The sequence below is a fragment of the Capricornis sumatraensis genome, chromosome 12 (genome assembly GCF_032405125.1).
Source record: "Capricornis sumatraensis isolate serow.1 chromosome 12, serow.2, whole genome shotgun sequence".
In the NCBI taxonomy this organism is placed as follows: domain Eukaryota; kingdom Metazoa; phylum Chordata; class Mammalia; order Artiodactyla; family Bovidae; genus Capricornis; species Capricornis sumatraensis.
This window is the reverse complement of record NC_091080.1, coordinates 22,998,344-23,019,100: the sequence shown is the minus strand read 5'-3', so window position 1 is coordinate 23,019,100 and position 20,757 is coordinate 22,998,344. Positions and strand designations below refer to the sequence as shown.

At 39.8% G+C, this 20,757-nt stretch overlaps 1 protein-coding gene across 3 annotated transcripts in view; it reads left to right on the top strand.

The window, feature by feature from the left end:
• Nucleotides 1-20,550, top strand: part of EPSTI1 (epithelial stromal interaction 1) — a 100,480-nt gene extending 79,930 nt beyond the window's left edge. The window contains exons 9-11 of one of the 3 annotated variants that reach the window (XM_068984437.1): nt 8,382-8,455; nt 14,815-14,914; nt 20,029-20,155. In XM_068984437.1, coding sequence (XP_068840538.1) covers nt 8,382-8,455; nt 14,815-14,914; nt 20,029-20,037 — 183 coding nt within the window. In that variant the 3' untranslated portion in view covers nt 20,038-20,155. Of the gene's footprint in view, nt 1-8,381; nt 8,456-14,814; nt 14,915-20,028 lie in introns of all 3 variants that reach the window. The other 2 variants (XM_068984436.1, XM_068984438.1) reach the window with 2 other exon arrangements.
• The last annotated feature ends 207 nt before the right edge of the window (nt 20,551-20,757 follow it).

The following is a 20,757-nucleotide window of genomic DNA, read 5'->3' as shown; positions in this document are numbered from 1 at the left end:
CTGTATAATCATAAGGGATTTGATTTAGGTCATACCTGAATGGTCTAGCGGTTTTCCCTATTTTCTTCAATTTGAGTCTGAATTTGGTAATAAGGAGATCATGATCTGAGCCACAGTCAGCTCCTGGTCTTGTTTTTGTTGACTGTATAGAGCTTCTCCATCTTTGGCTGCATAGAATATAATCAGTCTGATTTTGGTATTGACCATCTGGTGATGTCCATGTGTAGAGTCTTCTCTTGTGTTGGTGGAAGAGGGTGTTTTCTATGACCAGTGCATTTTCTTGGCAAAACTCTATTAGCCTTTGCCCTGCTTCGTTCCATACTCCAAGGCCAAATTTGCCTGTTACTCCAGGTGTTTCTTGACTTCCTACTTTTGCATTCCAGTCTCCTGTAATGAAGAGGACATCTTTTTGGGGTGGTAGTTCTAAATGGTCTTGTAGGTCTTCATAAAACCATTCAACTTCAGCTTCTTCAGCATTACTGGTTGGGGCATAGACTTGGATAACTGTGATATTGAATGGTTTGGCTTGGAGACAAACAGAGATCATTCTGTCGTTTTTGAGATTGCATCCAAGTACTGCATTTCAGACTCTTTTGTTGACCATGATGGCTACTCCATTTCTTCTGAGGGATTCCTGCCTGCAGTAGTAGATATAATGGTCATCTGAGTTAAATTCACCCATTCCAGTCCATTTTAGTTCGCTGATTCCTAGAATGTCGACGTTCACCCTTGCCATCTCTTGTTTGACCACTTCCAATTTGCCTTGATTCATGGACCTGACATTCCAGGTTCCTATGCATTATTGCTCTTTACAGCATTGGATCTTGCTTCTATCACCAGTCACATCCACAACTGGGTATTGTTTTTGCTTTGGCTCCATCCCTTCATTCTTTCTGGAGTTATTTCTCCACTGATTTCCAGTAGCATATTGGGCACTTACCGACCTGGGGAGTTCCTCTTTTGGTATCCTATCATTTTGCCTTTTCATACTGTTCATGGGGTTCTCAAGGCAAGGATACTGAAGTGGCTTGCCATTCCCTTCTCCAGTGGACCAGCCTTGTCAGACCTCTCCACCATGACCCGCCCGTCTTGGGTTGCCCCGCAGGCATGGCTTGGTTTCATTGAGTTAGAGAAGGGTAAATGTGCTTACCTATGTGAAAATGAAAACAAAAAAGTGATTGTAAAATAGAGTCTGGGCGAGTTTTGAAGCCTGCCTCTTCTCTTGTTGTACTTTGTATGGATTACTTTCTCTTTCTAAACGTCATCTGTTATGGATGATAGTCATGCTGTCTACCTCATGACCCTGGAAGATTACATGAGAGCAAGCACATGGAGAGTTTAGCTTACTGCCTGGCACGTGGTAAGCCTGCACATGTGACCCGAGGTGGTGAGAGGCAGTTACAGTCTCTGTATGTATGTAAACCAAGAAATGAAGAAAATATACTGACATGTTAAAGGAGCTTATCTCTGGGTGGAGAATTTTTATGAGTGATTATTATATTTTTCCTCATCATTTCTGTACTTTTTACATTTTCCACCATATAAAAGCAATTTTTATGATTAAAAAACATTTTTTATAAGTTGGAAGAAATTTGATAGGAAGTATTTCTGGGTGAGAGGTAGAGAACTCAATGACTATTGTAGCTGAAAGTCCATTTCTTTATATTAAATAATGACAGAATTAACAATAACTAGTAAGAGAGGGGGGCTTCCCAGGTGACACTAGTGGTAAAGAACCCGCTTGCCCCCTGAGGAGATGTAAGAGACCCGGGTTCGATCCCTGGGTCGGGAAGATCTCCTGGAGGAGGGCATGGCAACCCACTCGGGTATTCTTGCCTGGAGAATCCCATGGGCAGGGGAGCCTGATGGGCTATGTTCCATATGATCGTAGAGTCGGACATGACTGAAGCGATTTAGCACAGCACAGTAAGAGAGGAGTACACATTATTAATGCTATTTTTTCACTCTCCTACTTTACCCATGAGTATTTACTTCCTTGGATTTGGTTGGTTTCCTCTCAATAATTTGAGTTCATTTCCACTTTTTCTCATAGCCAACATCATCTTTATTCTGGGGAAAGGCATTACTGTGGGGAGCTGCAGAACCAAGGCTCCTCTAAGCTATCTCAGCCCCAAACTCTTCTCTTGTTTTTTGTTGTTCTTTTAAACATCCAAAGGTAGGGGTTCTTGAAGTTCATGGGATCAACTCTCTCGCTTCCACTATCCTTTTCCCCTTGTTGAGTTGAGAGAACATTCTCTCCTGGGAGAAGCATGTCTGCCCTGGTGATGATGCTTTAATGTTTACATATAATGCAGTCAAGCTGACCATGTCAGAACACGCCCCACTGGAATTCGAACATGATTTTAAAATGACCCTGTCCTAGTCTCCAATTACCACAGCCTTGCTTTGGAACATGCCTTTAAACTCATCAGCTTTCTCACGCATCCAGCCTTGTACACACCTGTTTGTTGTTTAGTCGAGCCTTTGGTAGAATGCACCACAGAGAAGTAATTTCTGTAACCCCTGGCAGGAAATGGTGACCCTTTTACTTTTTGCCGTTAGCTTGGTCCCCCAGCACTGCTTCATCACAGTCCTTCCTCCAGCAAGAGCAGTCCCAGCAGGACGGGCACAGACTGTGGCACTGTTTGCAGTGTTGTCCTCACCAACTAAACACTTAGTTGGTGGCTTAGTTAGTAAAGAATCCGCCTGCAATGCAGGAGACTTGGGTTCAATCCCTGGGTCGGGAAGATCCTCTGGAGAGGGGAATGGCTACTCACTCCAGTATTCTTGCCTGGGAAATTCCATGGACTGTATAGTCCATGGGGTCACAAAGAGTTGGACACAACTGGGTGACTAACACACATATCTGACTTGGCCAGTGTTTACAGGAGGTTCTGCTTTAGCATCTCCAAAATGAGACTTTGTTTTTCAGAGGACATAAGTACCTTCTCTCGATGGAACTCCGCCTGAATGCAGGGAGGCAAGCAGAGCACATATTCTTTCCCCTGGGATGCACTTAAAATGTCGAACGTTCGGGAACATTTGCTCCTTGTCTCTAGTTTGCGTCCCTTCCTTCTTATTCTGCTGTCATGTTGCTTGAACTTGTGTCCAGCAATGCGTTTCTTTCTGTTTTGTGTCACAGTTGTTTCCCGGGTCTGTCTTCCTCATTATTCTGTGACTTCCTTCAGGTTGGAGGTGGGTCTTCTTTGCATCTGTACCTCAGCCTGAATCCAGGTGTCTGGAAAATGGTTGGTGCTTCACAAATATGTGTTGAGTGAGATGAGATTTGACAGTGCCTCAGATGCTGTGTGTCGTGTCCCTCCGACTTGGAGAGCATTTTTATTTTCTTAGTCTCCAAAGCTCAGTCCTTGGAACTGGAATGACTTGTTTTGTATCTGTCCGAGGAGGTGTTGCACTTCTGGGAGAGAACCACATCAACAAGCCAGGGATACGCTTATAAAGCATGCAGATTCATCTGCAGTGGCTGTCAGCTCAGCAGAAGAAATTAATTAGTTGAAATTCTCCTTTGTGGCACCAAAGGAAAACCAGCCTCTCCCTAGTAAACACGCTTTGCTGCTTGTAGAATAAAAATCCTGAGCGCAGCGGAACTTGAGCACCCCCTTCCGCCACCTGGAGTCGTGGTCCTGCGTGGTGGTGCCTCATCGACTCCCCTCCTGCTTCCCTCTTGCTCTGTTTTCTTCCCTCCCCTGTCCTTGCCTCTGTAACTGGACGCTATGTGCTAGTCTCTTCCTGTCCTCTTTGTTGCCTTCCCTGACAGTTCTTGGCTTCAGGATGTACTGTTTTGCTCTTTTACATTTTTGTGTATTAAAAACTAGATATCCATTGGGATTTTTAAATAAAGGAAAGCAGAAAGAAACAGAAATGGTCTCCCACACAGATATAAACCTTTCTTCATAGTTTGAGGAAGTAATGTTCACATGGTTCAAAGATTAAAACAACAAACACTACTTATGATATTAAAGGTTCCTTCGTCTGCCTACCTACCTGCCATGCTTTGAGCTCCAATGATAGTTAGAATTAACATTTTAGTATGTGTTTTACCATAAAAATGTCTAAGATATGTATACCAGCATATAAAAGTTAAAAACGGATATATGTGTATCTTTTTTATTTACATGGAACAGTACCCTCCAAACTGCTCTGAACATTATTTTTATCATTTAATGTATCTTAGAGATCTTATCATAGGCACCCCTTTCCTGCCATCTATCTAATTCTTGGGAGCTGTTGCATAATATTCCGTTGTGTGGATGATGCCATGCTTTACTGTGCCAGGTCCTTGTAAATGTGCAAGAAGTCTTTCCCTTAAACTTTTACTGTTTTAGTAATTCAGATGTGCTCCTTTTACACATCTTTGAACATTCTGCAAAGGATGTGTACATTTTACATATTTATGGTTCAGTTCCGCTCAGTCGCTCAGTCGTGTCCGACTGTTTCCGACCCCATGAATCGCAGCACGCCAGGCCTCCCTGTCCATCACCATCTCCCGGAGTTCACCCAGACTCACGTCCATCGAGTCAGTGATGCCATCCAGCCATCTCATCCTGGGTCGTCCCCTTCTCCTCCTGCCCCCAATCCCTCCCAGCATCAGAGTCTTTTCCAGTGAGTCAGCTCTTCGCATGAGATGGCCAAAGTACTGGAGTTTCAGCTTTAGCGTATTTATGGTTACTGCTTTCCAAAAACTATTTTTTTTATTAACTTAGACACTCCACCAAAGTGCTGGAATGTACCTGATTCTCTATCAAACTTTCCTAGTTTTTGTCAACAGAAGAAAAACTTTATCTCATTGTTTGGATTTATATTCTTTGACTATGTGTGAAAATGATGACTATTTTAAAATTTACAGGCATTCTGTGGTTTAGCTGCCAACTGTCTCTCCCTTTGCTTGGCCCTTTTCTGTTTGGTGTCTGTGTTTTCTTTATTGGTTTATATAAGGTCTTTAGCTTCCTCCTCAGGCCTTCCCTGAGCCTCCACCTAAAATAAGAACTGAGTCACTGAGCCTCACAACAGCATGTTTAAACCTCTGCATAGGATTATCAGTGGATATTCTTCTCACTTATTCATGGTCTTCTCTTTTTTTAGAATATAAACTCTTAAGGAACAAGGATCTCATTTGTCTTGTTATTGTGCCCCCATCACATAGATGCAAGCCTGCCTCACAATATGCACTCAGATATTGTTGAATGACTGAATGAAAGAATAACTGAATTAGCCTTTGTGTGTCATAAACATCTTTTTAAGTTCTTATCCCAGTTGAAGTTCTGAATTTTGATGTAGCCAAATTTATTCATCCTTTTATTTCCTGAGTCTGTACCCTCCTCATTTCAAGTTTATAAATACACTTACCCATGCCTCCTTTGGAAACTTATATGGTTCCATCTTTTAAGTTCAAGTCCTGGGGCTCTGTAAAATGTATTTTGATATAAAAATAAAGGATCTTGCTCTGATTTTTTTCTCACAGTAGTCAGCTAGTCCATCATCATTCACTGAACTCTCTCTCCTGTGAGGGTTTAGCAAAATAACTTATGGTAAGCTGTGCTTCCCTGCAGTAAGTCTTTTCCTGAACTCAATCAAATTGTTTTAATTACTGCAGTTTCATGATATGTTTTAATATTTGGGAAAGCTGGTTTTCACTCATTTCTTTTTTTCAGGAAATTTTTTATTGCTATTTGCTAATTTATCTTTAACTAGATAAATTTCAGGATCATTTTTGCCAAGGTTGAAAAAATTATCTTAAAAATTATTTTAAGGAAATATGTGGTAATACACATCTATAAAATATATGCTTCAAAGGTTTTTAAAAACTCTTTTGTCTCATATCTAGGATTGATGTCCTAATTTAGTTTGTCCAGGGTTCATGTTATCAAACTTGGAATGGCTGGATATAGAAGTTGTTCCTTGGAGAAATGGGTTAATATAGTGGGAAGAATTAGCATCCTTTGACAAGTGGGATTTAGGTTTGAACTTAGATTAGATAGATTCTGCTAGAACTTTTGAGTGTAAATGGGCTCTACAGTTCTAGATGTGGCTGTTTATTCTTGAGTATGATTACCTAGTGACAAGTTATCCTTTATCTCCACCGCCTATACTGGATGCATTTTTATAGATTAGGTACAAAAATGTCTAAGCTCTCGTCTTTATTTTGTTACTTAGGAGCCATTTATCCCTTGACTAAACACTTAAACTGAGTCTCTGATCCTTTGTTTCCTCTTCTATAAAACAAGTGAACAATGTTTATCCATTCATTCATCAAAAAACACTCTCTGCCTACCTTTGAGAACTGTTGTGAGGATCAAGTAACACAATTCCGGTGTAATTTTTGCTTCAGAATATTAAGGTCTGGTTAAACACTGCACTTTCACAACATTTCATTTGCTTAACTCCAGTCCCTCTCTCCCTAGGTCCCCTAAAAAGACAACAAAGGGAATGTTTTTTAAAAAGGCATAAGCCAGTGTGTAGAACAAAAGTGCAGACCAGGAGACTGTAGCAAAAAAACGTTATCAGCACAATTTTGGAAGCTGGTAGAAAGAGCAGGAGAAGGCAGAACTCATTTTCAAGAAATGTAATACTGATATTGAAGTAGTCCTGATACAGGTGTGGAATTAGAGGCACCTGGTACCTCAGAGGGCTGGAGTTGAAAAAAGAGTGACTTGGAAATCTAGCTGAGGAGTGGTAAGACCCGTAGGACTCTTCCCTCACCACAGTGAAACTTAAAACAAAGTTCTCAGGCTGAAGGATGAGGATGGTGGTGTACCAGGAAGGGAAGTGGGCATTGGGATGTAGGTAGTAATAGAGATGTAAATCTCCATGGTAGGAGGCCAAATGATAATGCTATTTTTAAAAAAAAAAATTAAGAAACAGCAGAATATTCATGCTTTAAACAAGACAATTGACGGATGAAACCACACACAAAAACTGAACATGACTGTATGGGTGAGGGGGAATATTGGGATTTCCTTTATTTTAATATAAGGCTAGTACTTTCACTTTTCTCTTTCATGCACTGGAGAAGGAAATGACAACCTACTCCAGTGTTCTTGCCTGGAGAATCCCAGGGACGGGGGAGCCTGGTGGGCTGCCGTCCCGCACAGAGTCGGACATGACTGAAGCGACTCAGCAGCAGCAGCAGCAGCAGTATAAGTAGTACTGTTGCTTGGTAGATTTTTAAACTATGCTTATACAGTGACAGAAATTAAAGTGAAAGACTTTATGCCACTGTGAAAAAGTAAGTCTCTAGCACAAGCCACAGCATTTTATACTTGTGAAGTGACTGAATGAACACTCTAATTTTTTTCCCTTGTCATTGGTGCTCAGGAGAAATTAGAATTAAATATTGTGCTTTAGGGATTAATGTGTAGCTTATTTGGATTATCACAGTATAAGAAACCAGTCTTTACTTTGGAGTCTGTACAATGTTGGAAGGCCTTAGAATAAAATTAAAATAAAATGTCAATCTGAATTTTGAACTTATTTTATACTTTTCATCATGGAAGTTTGGGGATTAATAAAATACACAAGCTGCTATGTGTTTATCAAGAGGTGACTGTATTTTCTCTCTCAGTTAGTGCCGGAGTCGGAAAACCTCTTTCACTCTGGCATTAACTCATGACAGGGGCCTGATAACTTCCCTCTGCCTTTTTCGTCCTGTGACATGAGGTTGTAACTTGGTCTGCCTCAAGGTGTAGGCAGTTGAGTATCGAGATTCTCTGGCAACCTAGCTGTTTGGTTTGATACTGTGAGCACAGTCACTGAATGTGGAAGTTGCTGACTCTTCCAAGAAGACAGAATGTCAGAAGCTAGAGATTAGTGGGAGTCACATATTTGAAGCGAAGCATCCACTCCTATGTCCTGCTAGTATTGGAAGTAACTAGTCAACGAGAGCTGAGTGATTATTCTCCAGGATGGAAAACGTGTTTCGAATGGAATTGCTCTACAGAATTGAGCCAAATATATATTTGTAAGCAGCTGTGAATCTGTTGGGAAAAAGAAGCTCAAGAAATTACCAAGAAATAGTATTGTGTGGCATTACTTAAGGAAACAAATTTGTTTTTCTTTGTAAGACACAGGTGAGTTTGGCTCACATTGCGTTTTCTCTTGTGTATGTTGTATCTAATGGTATAATCGCTTGAACATGCACATTGCCTTTTTAATCTCACAGTTTTACACTCACAGTTATTATTTGGCTAAGGCACAATTATTTTTGCTACCTAGTTAGGTAAGAAAACAATTTCACATGGAAATGGCACTTAAGTAAAAGTTTCACAAATGAAATATTGTACTAGCTAAGGTTAAATATGTAATTGATTTGGGTGTCTTCTGTACAGCCATGTTAACTGAAAACCACATTTTAATGTTCCTAGGGTGAATTACTAGAATTTAAACGACAGCAACAGGAGGAAGAAAGAACCAAAAGCCACCAAGCTGAACACAGGAGGTATAAATCACTAAGATAAGCATCCTTGGTTAAAACAATTACCTATAAAGTTTTTGCAATGTTTTAGGAAAACACAGTAATACTGAACAGGATTTTGGAATCTATATTAGTTTTTTCATCATTATGTTATTGGGGTGTGGTATGTGTGAGAATGCCAGCTGCTACACACACATACACACGTACATATACAAACAATATCCAATTCTTCTGAACTGGCAGCATAAATTGACCCTAGAAAGTGGACTCAGCTCTCAAGCTCTGTTTGTTTAGGTTATACTTAATCTCCCTCCCATAAGACAAAGCATAGTAATCTTTTTATATAACCCTTATCACTTGTATACTACTTTATAATAACTGAACTAGTATAGATGGTAAGATACTCATGCCTGAATATAAAAGCTCAGACAAGAACTACCATTAGTTATTTTATGTTGACTAATATATTAGCGAAAATTTTTTTAGAATCAGTAAGTAATTTTTAATAGTGGAAATAGTCTTTATCTTATTTCTAATGTCAGACATTAAGAGTGCCCAGAATATCAGGTTGCTATTGGGTCAGTGCTAATAATTACCTTATCTATCATTATTCTAGATTTTCCTAGGGAGCAGTTGGGTTATTTGAGTTTATTGCCATGTGACTGAGTGTCTCAGGAGAAGAATTTAATATAAAGGCTTTCACGATTTAAAGGAGCATATTCTTTCGAAACTGACTGGCTTCATTTACATGTTTAACCTTCCCACTATCACTAAGGTGTACTTTTAAATTGTGGTGGTTTCATTTTGTAAATGAGACTTTAGAAAGTGTTAATGGAAGTTCCTAATTCTGCTGTACCTGCCAACTGTGGCTGTGTTTTCATATTATTTTGAATGGATTATTCTGCTTCCATGGTCCTGTCAAAATAGTTTTAAAATGTTAAATGTGAATTTATGTGTTTTTCTCTGGTTATAAAGTGAAAAAATGAAAGTGTTAGTCACTCAATTATGTCTGACTCTTTGCGACCCCATAGACTGTAGCCCACCAGGCCCTCTGTTCATGGGATTCTCTGGGAAAGAGTATTGGAGTGGATTGCCATTTCTTTTTCCAGGGTATCTTCCTGACCCAAGGATCAAACCTGGGTCTGCTACATTACAGGCAGGTTCTTTACTGTCTGAGCCACCAGGGAACCCCCTCTCTGGCTGTAAGGAAACATCAAAATGCTGATACACTGGTTAGACTATTTTGTTGGATAAAGGGGAACCATTACTATTACCTATTTTTTGTTTTGTTTTTATTTTTCATTTTAAAAACTTTTTATTTGTATTGGAATATAGCCAGTTAACAAACAATGCTGTGATAGTTTCAGTTGAACATCAAAGGGACTCAGCCATACATATACATGTATCCATTCTCCCCCACAGTTGGACCTTTGCCAACAAAGGTCTGTCTATCAAAGCTATGGTTTTTCCAGTAGTCATGTATGGATGTGAGAATTGGACTACAAGGAGAGCTGAGTGGCGAAGAATTGATGCTTTTGAACTGTGGTGTTGGAGAAGACTCTTGAGAGTCCCTTGGACTGCAAGGAGATCCAACGAGTCCATCCTAAAGGAAATCAGTCCTGAATATTCATTGGAAGGACTGATGTTGAAGTTGAAACTTCAGTACTTTGGCCTCCTGATGTGAAGACCTGACTCATTTGAAAAGACCCTGATGCTGGGAAAGATTGAAGGCAGGAGGAGAAGGGGACAACAGAGGATGAGATGGTTGGATGGCATCACCGACTCGATGGACATGAGTTTGGGTAAACTCCAGGAGCTGGTGATGGACAGGGAGGCCTGGCGTGCTGGAGTCCATGGGATCGCAGAGTCGGACACGACTGAACAACTGAACTGAACTGATTCTCCCCCAAACTCCCCTCGCCATTCAGGCTGCCACATAACATTTATTGCTACCTTTTCTTTTTTCTTAATAAATTAGGTCATAAATTAGTTTAGTCTTTTACTTTTTCTCTTTAAAGTCTTTCTATTAAAAAACCTGATATTTCTATAACACTAGTTATTAGTAGCCAGTATTTCTCGGATTTCTGAGGATTAATTGGATTATAAAGCTTTAGGCATTTTAAAGATAGTGATATGTCACATTAATAGGCCCCACTGCTAAGAAATTAATCTTTAGTGGACACCCGATAAAAATGCATTATTTGATTAGAGGTAGAAAAGATTACTTTTTGTTATAGGAACTTTGACCTTTATTTCCTTATTGCTGAATACCTACCAATATTGATGGCACTATTTCTTTCCTTCACCTTCTATTCTTTCTACTGATTGTAGTTAAATATAGATCCCAAGTTAATCCAATAGGAAATCTCTCTGGATAATAAACTCAGTAACCAGTTTTGAAACAATTGATCAAGTCTTTATACATATTTTATTTATACTATCAGTTTTTGATAAAAGCTCATGTTTGTATTGTCCTTTGGTGTTTACAGTGAGCTTTTCCAGCTTTTCATATAAAAATACTCATTCAGTTGTCACTTAAAGAATAAAATAACTGTGTCCGTTCCTGCTGAGGGCAGCAATACAAGCTATGTGGTTTGGGGAAAGGGGTCGTTAAGTTAGGTTTTCTCCAGGGACATAATTTTATCAGAGACAAGAAGATGATGTGTTTTCTACTGTTTGGAAGTTCACATAGCAGAAAATGCAGCCCTGAGTTTTATGATAGAAATCATGCAGATTCCTAACAAGCTTTACAACCAACCCTGCAACGATTGAATCTGATGGCACCTGAACCTGACCCAGTGTAACTTTCTGAGGAAGAGAAGAAAGTTAAAACTTCAGAGGAAAAAACAGAGCGCTGGGGGTGAAGGACTTGAACTGGGCTGCAAGCTGGAAATTGGAATGAACTGAATTGATTTATTGAAACATGAATCATCTCTGAACAATAGTTTTTATCCAAGTTAAGCCTCTGAAGAAAATCCTGAGCACTGGCTTGACAGCAATGAAATATATGTATTTTCTTTTCCCCCCATTTGAATTTGCTACTGAGTCCAAGCTCGCACTTTTCGTCCCATGACAGCCCAATAAATTGAGAGATGAGTTGCTGGGACAAAGAACAGCAACGTTACTGGACAGTCGGCAAAAGATGGTAGACGTGTGTCTCAAAGAACCAGTCTTGCCTGAATTAGAATTCAGGCTTCTTTTCTACTAAAAGGGGAGGGAGTAAATCAAACATTTCCTGGTTCCAGTCAGTCACTGGAGTTTATGTGTTAGTTTATGTTTCCTGCGAGCTAAACAAAGGTATTTTAGCTTAATGCTCATTATCTGAGAAGCAGGGTTCTCAGAGATGGGCCATTATGTATAATTTAAGCTTATAGGCAACATCCCTTTCGTGATTAACTTGTAATAGAATACAAAAGGTTCTTCCCTATTACAAATTCTTGATAGAAATTGAAAGAGTAATCTCTTTACCACCTGTGATCCCTAGTTGACCCAGTCTGCTGTCCTCTTAATGACACGCTCAAAAGTGAATCACATCACCTTGTGTACATTACAGAGTCATCCATCTTCAAAGTGTTTAAGTGAATTGAGGGCAGTGGACAATGAATTACTCTCACTACCATGGCTAATTTTATAGTGCAGCTGTGGTCACAGAAAGAGGCTAATGTGGGGACCATGCACCTGGACAATTCATTCATTCACCTCTTAAGAATCAGGGCATACCCTGTGCTTTGTTCTAGGCACTAGGAATAGGTGTAAACAAGGCAGAGAAGGTCCCCAACTGCATGGGATATACAATCTGGAGGAGATAAATAGAAGTTAACAGTTTAGCAACAAGATTATTTCAGATAGCGATGCACACCATGAGGACCACATCACAAAGTGACGCTAAGGGAGAGATTACAGGCGATAGTTCCTCAATGAAGAGGTGACATCCAAGAACAAGAGTCAATCACACAGAGATGGGAAGAGGGCAGAACATAACAATGGAATGTCCCCTCTTACCAAGCATAGCAACAAACACAAAGGCCCTAAATCGGGAATAAGCTTGAACTTTCTGAGGCCCAAATGATTTGATTATAGACGGTGAGAAAGAGAAGAGTACAAAATGAGGAAAGAAAGATAGGCAGGAAATAGAAGATTTTGTAAGTCAATTATTTTATTCTAAGACTGATAAGTTGTGGGAGGGTTTTAAACAAAAGGAAGGCCTGATCCCTTTTATAATTTATTCAAGTGGTTGTGTGGAGAATGGATTGCAGAGGGCAGGAGTGGAAAGAGAGGCAAATGAGAGAAGATAGGGATTTGGACTAGAATGGTGGCCATGGAAATAAACAGGTAAATTCAGGATGTGTTTAGTGGGTGGAGCCAACAAGAATTCTAGTGGATTGGATGTGAAGTGGGACGAGGGATATTGAGGGGAACGTCCATCTTTGCTATGACAGAGAGACTGGATAAAAACAGCCCCAGGTGTATGGAATAGTTGGACACTCCAGGTGTATGGACTGTACCATTGGTTGTATAGTTTTAGGGGGATCAAAGCCAGTTCCTTCTTCCTTAATATTCAAGTCTCCAGCTCAGGTATCCTATTTCAGTCTGCATGCTGAGAGGTCTAGAAAAAGTGGCGTAAACATTCAGTTCTGCAGTGAACTAGGCTGACTAATGGAGAAGGAAATGGCAAACCACTGCAGTATTCTTGCCTGGATAATCCCACAGAGGAGCCTGCTAGGTTACAGTCCACAGGATTGCAAGAGTCAGACACGACTTAGCAACCAAACCACCACCACCAGGCTGACCAGAATATGACACCTTGGTAGATTTTATGGTGAAAGATTAAAAAAAAAAGGCTTTCTAATAACTAAGATGTAACCACTGCCAAATGGGGCTTGAAGTTGAAAACAGCAACCAAAAAACCAGAGGCTAGCCTGAGTCAACATGCAGTTGGCATTTTAGCTGAACACACTAAACAAGACCAATAGGCAAAACCCCCAGCCTCTGACTCTGCAAGTCAGCAGTCATTATCCTCAGAGTTCCTAAATCTTACACAGATGTTGACTTACAGCCACCCACCATGATCACCTTCGCTAAACTTCATGACTAAAAAGGAGGCTCACCTCACTGGCTCCTGCCTAACCCCTTTTCCACAAGCATGGATTGAACGGTTTCTGGGCTCCAGGCACTGTGTTTCTGTTGAGAAGCTTATGGCCTTCATGATGCTGTTCCCCAATTATTCATTCACATCATAGGGTACTGCTGCTGCTAAGTCGCTTCAGTCGTGTCCAACTCCGTGCGACCCCATAGACGGCAACCCACCAGGCTCCACCAGGAACCTGGCAAGAACACTGGAGTGGGTTGCCATTTCCTTCTCCAATGCATGAAAGTGAAAAGTGAAAGTGAAGTAGCTCAGTCATGTCCAACTCTTCGTGACCCCATGGACTGCAGCCCACCAGGCTCCTCCCTCCATGGGATTTTCCAGGCAAGAGTACTGGAGTGGGGTGCCATTGCCTTCTCCGTCACAGGGTACCTGTCACCATGCTATTTCTCCAGCTGCCATGTCTCTGACTCTGCTCAGCCATACATGAGCAACACAGAGCATGGTGTGGCCTTTTTCCTTCTAAAATTTAAAAACTGTAAGATGTAACACACAAAAGTCCATGAAAAGGATATTTAGCATGATTAATTATAAAATGGACACCCAGATAGCCAGCTCCAATAACATAATATAACCGTCGTCCTACAGGTAACCCTATCTTGACTGTTAGGATGATCACTTCTTGCCTTTCTTTTTAGTTTTACCTCTTATATGTTTGACTTTATTTCTGAAATTGGTTGCTGTTAGTATGATCAAACATCAGGGAAAGATGTATCCCTTCTTTTGAAAGCCTGGGCTTCCTTCTTCAGATGTTTCTCTTTTCTCACGCTCTCTTCCTGTTTTCCTTCTACTTTTCACTATTGGGTTTACCTTAGAAAGACTGGCAATGGGGTACAGGGTGTATGGGAGAGACATTTATCTTGTAATTCATGTTTTGGTTCTCGCTGAAGCTTCCATCTTCCTTCCTCCTCTGGGGTTCATGCCTGGAATGGCCCTGAGGGGTATGGTTGTTTGGGTGACCAAGACTCTTGTAGAACTAGTAGAGGCGGGTGAGTGAAACTCTGGAGTAAAGAATTTATGCCTCTTTTGGACTGATCCAAGACTACCACCACCTCCACCAAAGGACTGTTCGCAGCAAGTCATATGGTTAATGTGAAAAGAAGTGTCTGTAGATTTCTTCTGAGCTGAATGGGGGCAGAGCTCCCCACAGTCCATTCAGACAGCACATTAGGTTCTCAGAAATCTCTCAGCCCTGCAGCAAGCTTTCCACTTACCCACATTTTTCATTGTTTTAAAGGGTAAATAATGCTTTTCTGGACCGACTCCAAGGCAAAAGTCAACCAGGTGGCCTCCAGAATTTTGGTGGTTATTGGAATATGAATAGTGGTAACAGCTGGGTGAGTTTTATTATTTTTTTCCTCAGAAAATAAATATTTCCAAGTTGAAGAATAAAAACAATGAGAATTTAAAAAATATGTTGTGGCCTTCTCTCTAGATAAATATTTTTTTGGTGTGCCATTCAGCTGTGTAGTGGGCAGGCAGCTGGGGTGATTACTGTAAATTCCACAACAGCTTCTGAGAGATGGAGAAAGTCCTGATTTCAGCTCTAGCCCAATGCCAATCACAATAAAAAATGACACCTGCCCTTTGTTTGCTGTGTGATTGCCTGGACTGCAAGTCTTTAAAAAAAAAAAAAAATCACCCTTTGCCCAGGCCTACAATAAAAACCAAGGAACATTTTTTTTTTCCAGGAAGATTTTCAGTGAAATATGGTTCTAAAAGTAGTAAGCATTCTCTTGTAACATATTCTTTCAGTGAAACTAGCACATCAAAGAAATCAGTATTTAATTTTTCACTACAAAATGATTTTTTAAAAAACCCTATGGCAAAAGGCACTTTTTGAAAATGAAATGTTCTTACAGATTTTGGGGAAGAAAGCCTTGCGACTATGTTGTAATATGTGTGTAATGTGTTTTGTGTGCACAGTAGATTATTTAAACAGCACCAAAGCTTTGGAATGTATGGGATTGTGGGGTTTGCAATGTGTACAGAATTAAAACTAACCATAGTGGGTTTTACAATTTAATTGAAGCCTAAATGTATTTGTACTTATTAAAAAAAAAAAGGAACAGACAGAAATCTTTAAACTGGTAAAATATGAGAAAATAATCAAGTACTTGCTGACCTGCTAACTCCAGAGGAGATCACCCCTTAACAAATGCTTGGTGGACAAAAGGTCATTTTTGAGAAAATAATCTGTTAGAGATTTGATAGGTTCCTTGGAATGCATCTAGTGGTTAAAATTTATGGATAGACCTCACAAACATATATATATTGAAGATAATTAAATGTAGGCTAATTGTAGAGAATGCATAGTGGGTGTGTCTATTTATAATGTATGCTCCTGTGTATCACTAAGGCATTCAGAGTAGAGAGAGGTATTCAATGTACAAAGGCATTCAATGTACAAAGAGAGAAAAGAATCAAAACAGTATCTTTGTATCGTGTGTGAAATTGACAAATTATTGACTTAAAAGAATATGTGAGTAGGAGTCACGTGGAAAATAGGGCATTGTGAATTTAAGACACTATCCAAGTTTATAGAATTTATAAGTAGTGAAATGTGATTGACACTCAGATTTTGGACAGGACTTCCTGTACATTTTCTCCTGTACTTAATATCCCCAATTTAGAAGGTACATATACATAGCAAGGGCTTCCCTGGTGGCTCAGATGGTAAAGAATCCGCCTACAGTGCAGGAGAGCTGGGTTTAATCCCTGGGTTGGGAAGATCCCCTGGAGGAGGGCGTGGCAACCCACTCCAGTATTCTGGAGGCGAATCCCGCGGAGAATCCCATGGACAGAGGAGCCTGGCGGGCTACAATCCATGGGGTCGCAAAGAGCTGGACACGACTGAGAGACTAAGCACACATACATAGAAAAATACCTGGGGCTGAAGAGAAGATGACAGGAGAGAGTAAATGAATACTCCATGGGCTGCCATAAGGGGAATAGGGATGTGGGAGTCTGGCTTGCCCTGACTGTGGGTAGGTCTTAGGTAAGTGAGCTGTGAATCTCCACTTGGGTTCCTCACAGATAGAAAGAGAGAAACATCACTTTCTCAGGATATGATGTGAGTGAGGATGACTGAAGATTCCTTGCTAAGACAGGCATACCCAAGTCCAGCGTGGTCACTGACTTTTCACTTGCGTGAAAGAAGCAGTGGCCTGGAGGCAAAAACTTGCCCAGGCTCTCATCTCCACCTCACTTCACTACAGACATCCCTTCCTCTGTGTCTGCTTTTTGTTATGGCACAGATTCTGTCTTCTCCATCCGCCGGGGGACTTTGTTCTAACAATGCTCCTCCCTCTCTCCTGAGCTGCCACATGGCATCTCAACTAGAAAATTCTCATCAGCAGAAAATGTAAATATTAAATTATATTGATGCCCATTTTCCTCTTGCTACTGTCCTATTTCTTTGTTCCCCTTTAGAGAAAAACTTTGAGGTATTTGTCCTGTTTCCAATTTCTTTATTCCCTTTTCTCTTAAACCCCCTCTAATCAGAATTTAGACCATCTCTGTCTAAATACAAAGTTCTTCTCATGGTCACTAACATTATCTACATTGCAAAATCGAGTGGTTATTTCTCAGTCTTCATCTTTTGACTGATTAGCATCATTTTTCATGATAAATCACTGCCTCCTCTTTGAAACTCTTTGTTTGCTTGGCTTTTGTACTCTCCTGGGTTTTATTTCAGTGACCACTGCTTTCCATACTCCTTTGCTGAATCCTCTATCTTTCTGTCCTCTCCACATTAGAGTGCCTCAGGGATACATCTTGGACTACCTTCTTTATGCACACTTAATACCTTCATGGCATCATTCATTCTCATGAAATGAAATACCAATATGCCTTTTACTCCCAGATTTCAACTTCCAGCCTCGATCTCTTCCTCTAGACTTGCAGATCCATTTTTCTACCCAACATCACTACTTGTGTATCTCATAGACATTTCAACCTTAACATGTCTAAAACTTCACCTCTGCTGCCCTTGACCCCACTTCTCTGTCTGCGCTTTTTCATGTTTGCATGACTGACTCTTACACCTCTACAGCTGATGCATCAGCAAGTCTCCTTGACTCTTTCTTCAAAATGTATCCAGTCTCGCAGCTTCATCCACCTTCACCACTATTATCCTGATCCCAACCACCATCATTGCTCATCTCAATTCTTGAGACCATCTCCTAGATGGTGTCCTTGCTTTTACACTTCCACCTAGTCTGTTCTCAACATGAGACTGAAAAATAAGTCATCTGCTGTCACTCCTTGGCTCAAAGCCCTCCAGTGGCTCTGATGACTCCAGAGTAAAAGCCAAAGTCCTTAGAGTAAAAGCCACAGGATGTCTATTACTCATCCTTACAGGTGCTTCAAGACCTAGAGCCCACGCTACTCCTCGGGCACTCTCCTCCGACTGCCGTTCTTGCTCATTCCTCCCAGCCACGCCAGCTTTCTTTGGCTGTTCTTTGAATACTTAAGAACTGGCTGCTCCCTCTATACTCTTCTCCAAAACATCCAAATGATCTGTTTTCTTTCAAGTATTTTCTTAAGTTCCAAGGATTCCTTGGCCATCCATTTGATGCTGCCACCAGACTGCTGTAGTTCTCTTTCCAGGCTCCATTTCTTTTTTCTATAGCACTCTGCAACCTCTGGCCTAATTTTCTAACATCATTTTCTTAGATGTTTTATTGATCAATTACTATTATTCTCTCCTTGTGATAATTTATGTTCCATATTCCATCAGAGCAGGTCTCTTTGACTGTTTTGTTCACAGGTTTATCCTAAGTATAACACAATGACTGGAACTTACCACAAGGACAGGAAACAGATAGCTGTGGCTGAGGGTCACCAAAATGAAATTTAGAATCAAATGATTTGATATACTTAAATGATTAGATATTGAATTTAAGATATTTATGTATAAAACATCTGGAATAAATATTGACTTTGAAATGATAAGTGAAAACAAGAGACAAAGACAACAAAGAAGACTGAAATAGAGCAAAGTAGAACTTCTAGGAATAAAAAATTATAATCTTTGAAAGTAAAGCACCCAATGAATTTATAACAAAAGGAATACAAATTAAGAACTAAACCAAAATACCACTTCTTGTCTATTATTTGGAAAAATACAAGAGATTGACAACATGCTCTATTTGCAAGATAGGGGAGACACTTTCTTTCACACTTTGTAGGTGGATTCAAAACGATTTAAATTGTATCTAGATTAGGTACTGTTTTCCCATAAAATAAAAAACAGGCCTACACATATTACAGAAAAGTTTTACTAAATGTTCAAGAAACAGATTATTCCAAATGTCCAGAATGTTTTCCAGATAAGTGAAAAGAAGGGAGTATTCTTCCAAAGGATTAAGCAGGTGAATGTAACTTAGAATCAAAATCAAAGACTATATAGAAAAAAAAATCATAGGCCAGTCTCACTCATAAACATAGATTTAAAAAATCACAACAAAATTTTGACAGATTTAACAATGAATTTTTTAAAAAGTATATACTTATCCCAGAAATTTAAGTTTGGCTCATCACAAATAAATAGAACCAAAAAATAGCCAAGATAACATACCATATAAATTATAGGAGAAACACCTATAGATTATAGGAGAAACATCTCAACAGATACAGAGAAAGCATTTGATAAATTTCAATACTCATTTGTGGTAAAAATCTTTAGCAAACTAGGTATAGAAAATAAATTTATCTAATACAAGGGATCAAAAATCTATAATAAAAACACCTCCAAAGCTTTTCTTTGAATCACATATAAGATGCATCTAAGGTAGGATATTTAAAGAATCAGTTCAAATGATCATTTCTCTGATACCAGTAGCTGAGATCCTTTGAGATGCTGTGGAAACTCTGAATCCTGTGTCTTCGAGGGCAGTTAAGCATTTGCCATGACCCATGAGGCAACCTGGTATTTGTTTCCCAGAATGTTAGAGCAGCAGTAGTCTGAAACCTTGGTGTACCTTGGCCTGGTAGTCTGGGAGGCTTGGGAGGAGGGAACTCATTTAAGTCTACCTCCTTTCCTCCAGGTCCCCTTAGATGTCACCTTCCTGCTGTATAATACAGTGCACTTTACTCCACACATTTCCACTGAAGTAGCTCTGCTCCGTACTGTATTTGCCCTGTCCTTGCTCTGACTATGGAGGTGGGTGACAATATTTGTGAACACTATTAGTTGTCACTCGTGTTAGCCTGTCTCTCAGAACACAGCTGATGAGCTGTCACTCAGTAAGCCAACGCACTGTTGACAGAGACCATTTTGTGAGTCGAAATGGAACTTGAAAATTAAATCATTTCACTGGGACTTGAAATCATTAAAAAAATAGTCATGTAGTCAGAGTGTTTTTTGGAGGAACTTCATTTTGGATTTACAAAGGCTTTGAATTCTGTTTTGTTGCTGGTGCTAATTTTCGTTTTCTTTTTCTTCCAGGATACATGAAAAATATTTGCTTATGTCTGGCCTTTGTCAACTGACCTTGAAAAACCACACGAGATGTTTTTCTTTCTTGCAGCTTTGTTCAGCCTCACTGTTTTTTACCTTGACTCCCACTGCCCACCCACTCAGCTGAGCGGCTGAGGATGACTGGTTTCTTCTCCCTGTCATTATTTATGCATAGTTGTAGGCGCAGATTACTGAACTCATATTTAATCTCTACTGCTAGTGAAATGTTGCATTATTTTTCTAATTGGTTTTGCCTCTTATTGGAAGTATAATTACAGCCATGTTGGTAAGCTAGAATAAGCAGGGAGTCATTTGATGCTTTCAGGTTAGTGAGAACTGTGGGTGCTGCCTGCCTGCCTGTCTCTATAAACAGCTAATTTTTTTCTGCTTCTCAGATCAGGTTTGGGGAAGCTCTGGCACCTTTAGATTTGTATCCCTGTTTTCTTAATTTAGGCTACAAATGTGAGCAAAAGAAAAAATCCTTTATATGCTTTTAAACAAATTTATAAATAAAATTTGAACTGGTTCCATATAAATAGTTTGTGTTTGTTTTTAATGAAAAGCTCTTGAGTTTTTCTCTCTTGTTTTTATGTTCTTCTTTACAGTCCATAGAGATCAAATGTAGTACTATAATCACTACTGGATTTGGCTTTGGTTTTGACTTATTAATACTGTTCCTCTAGTTTTTGAGAGTGGGACAGTTCATTTCCTGAAAGG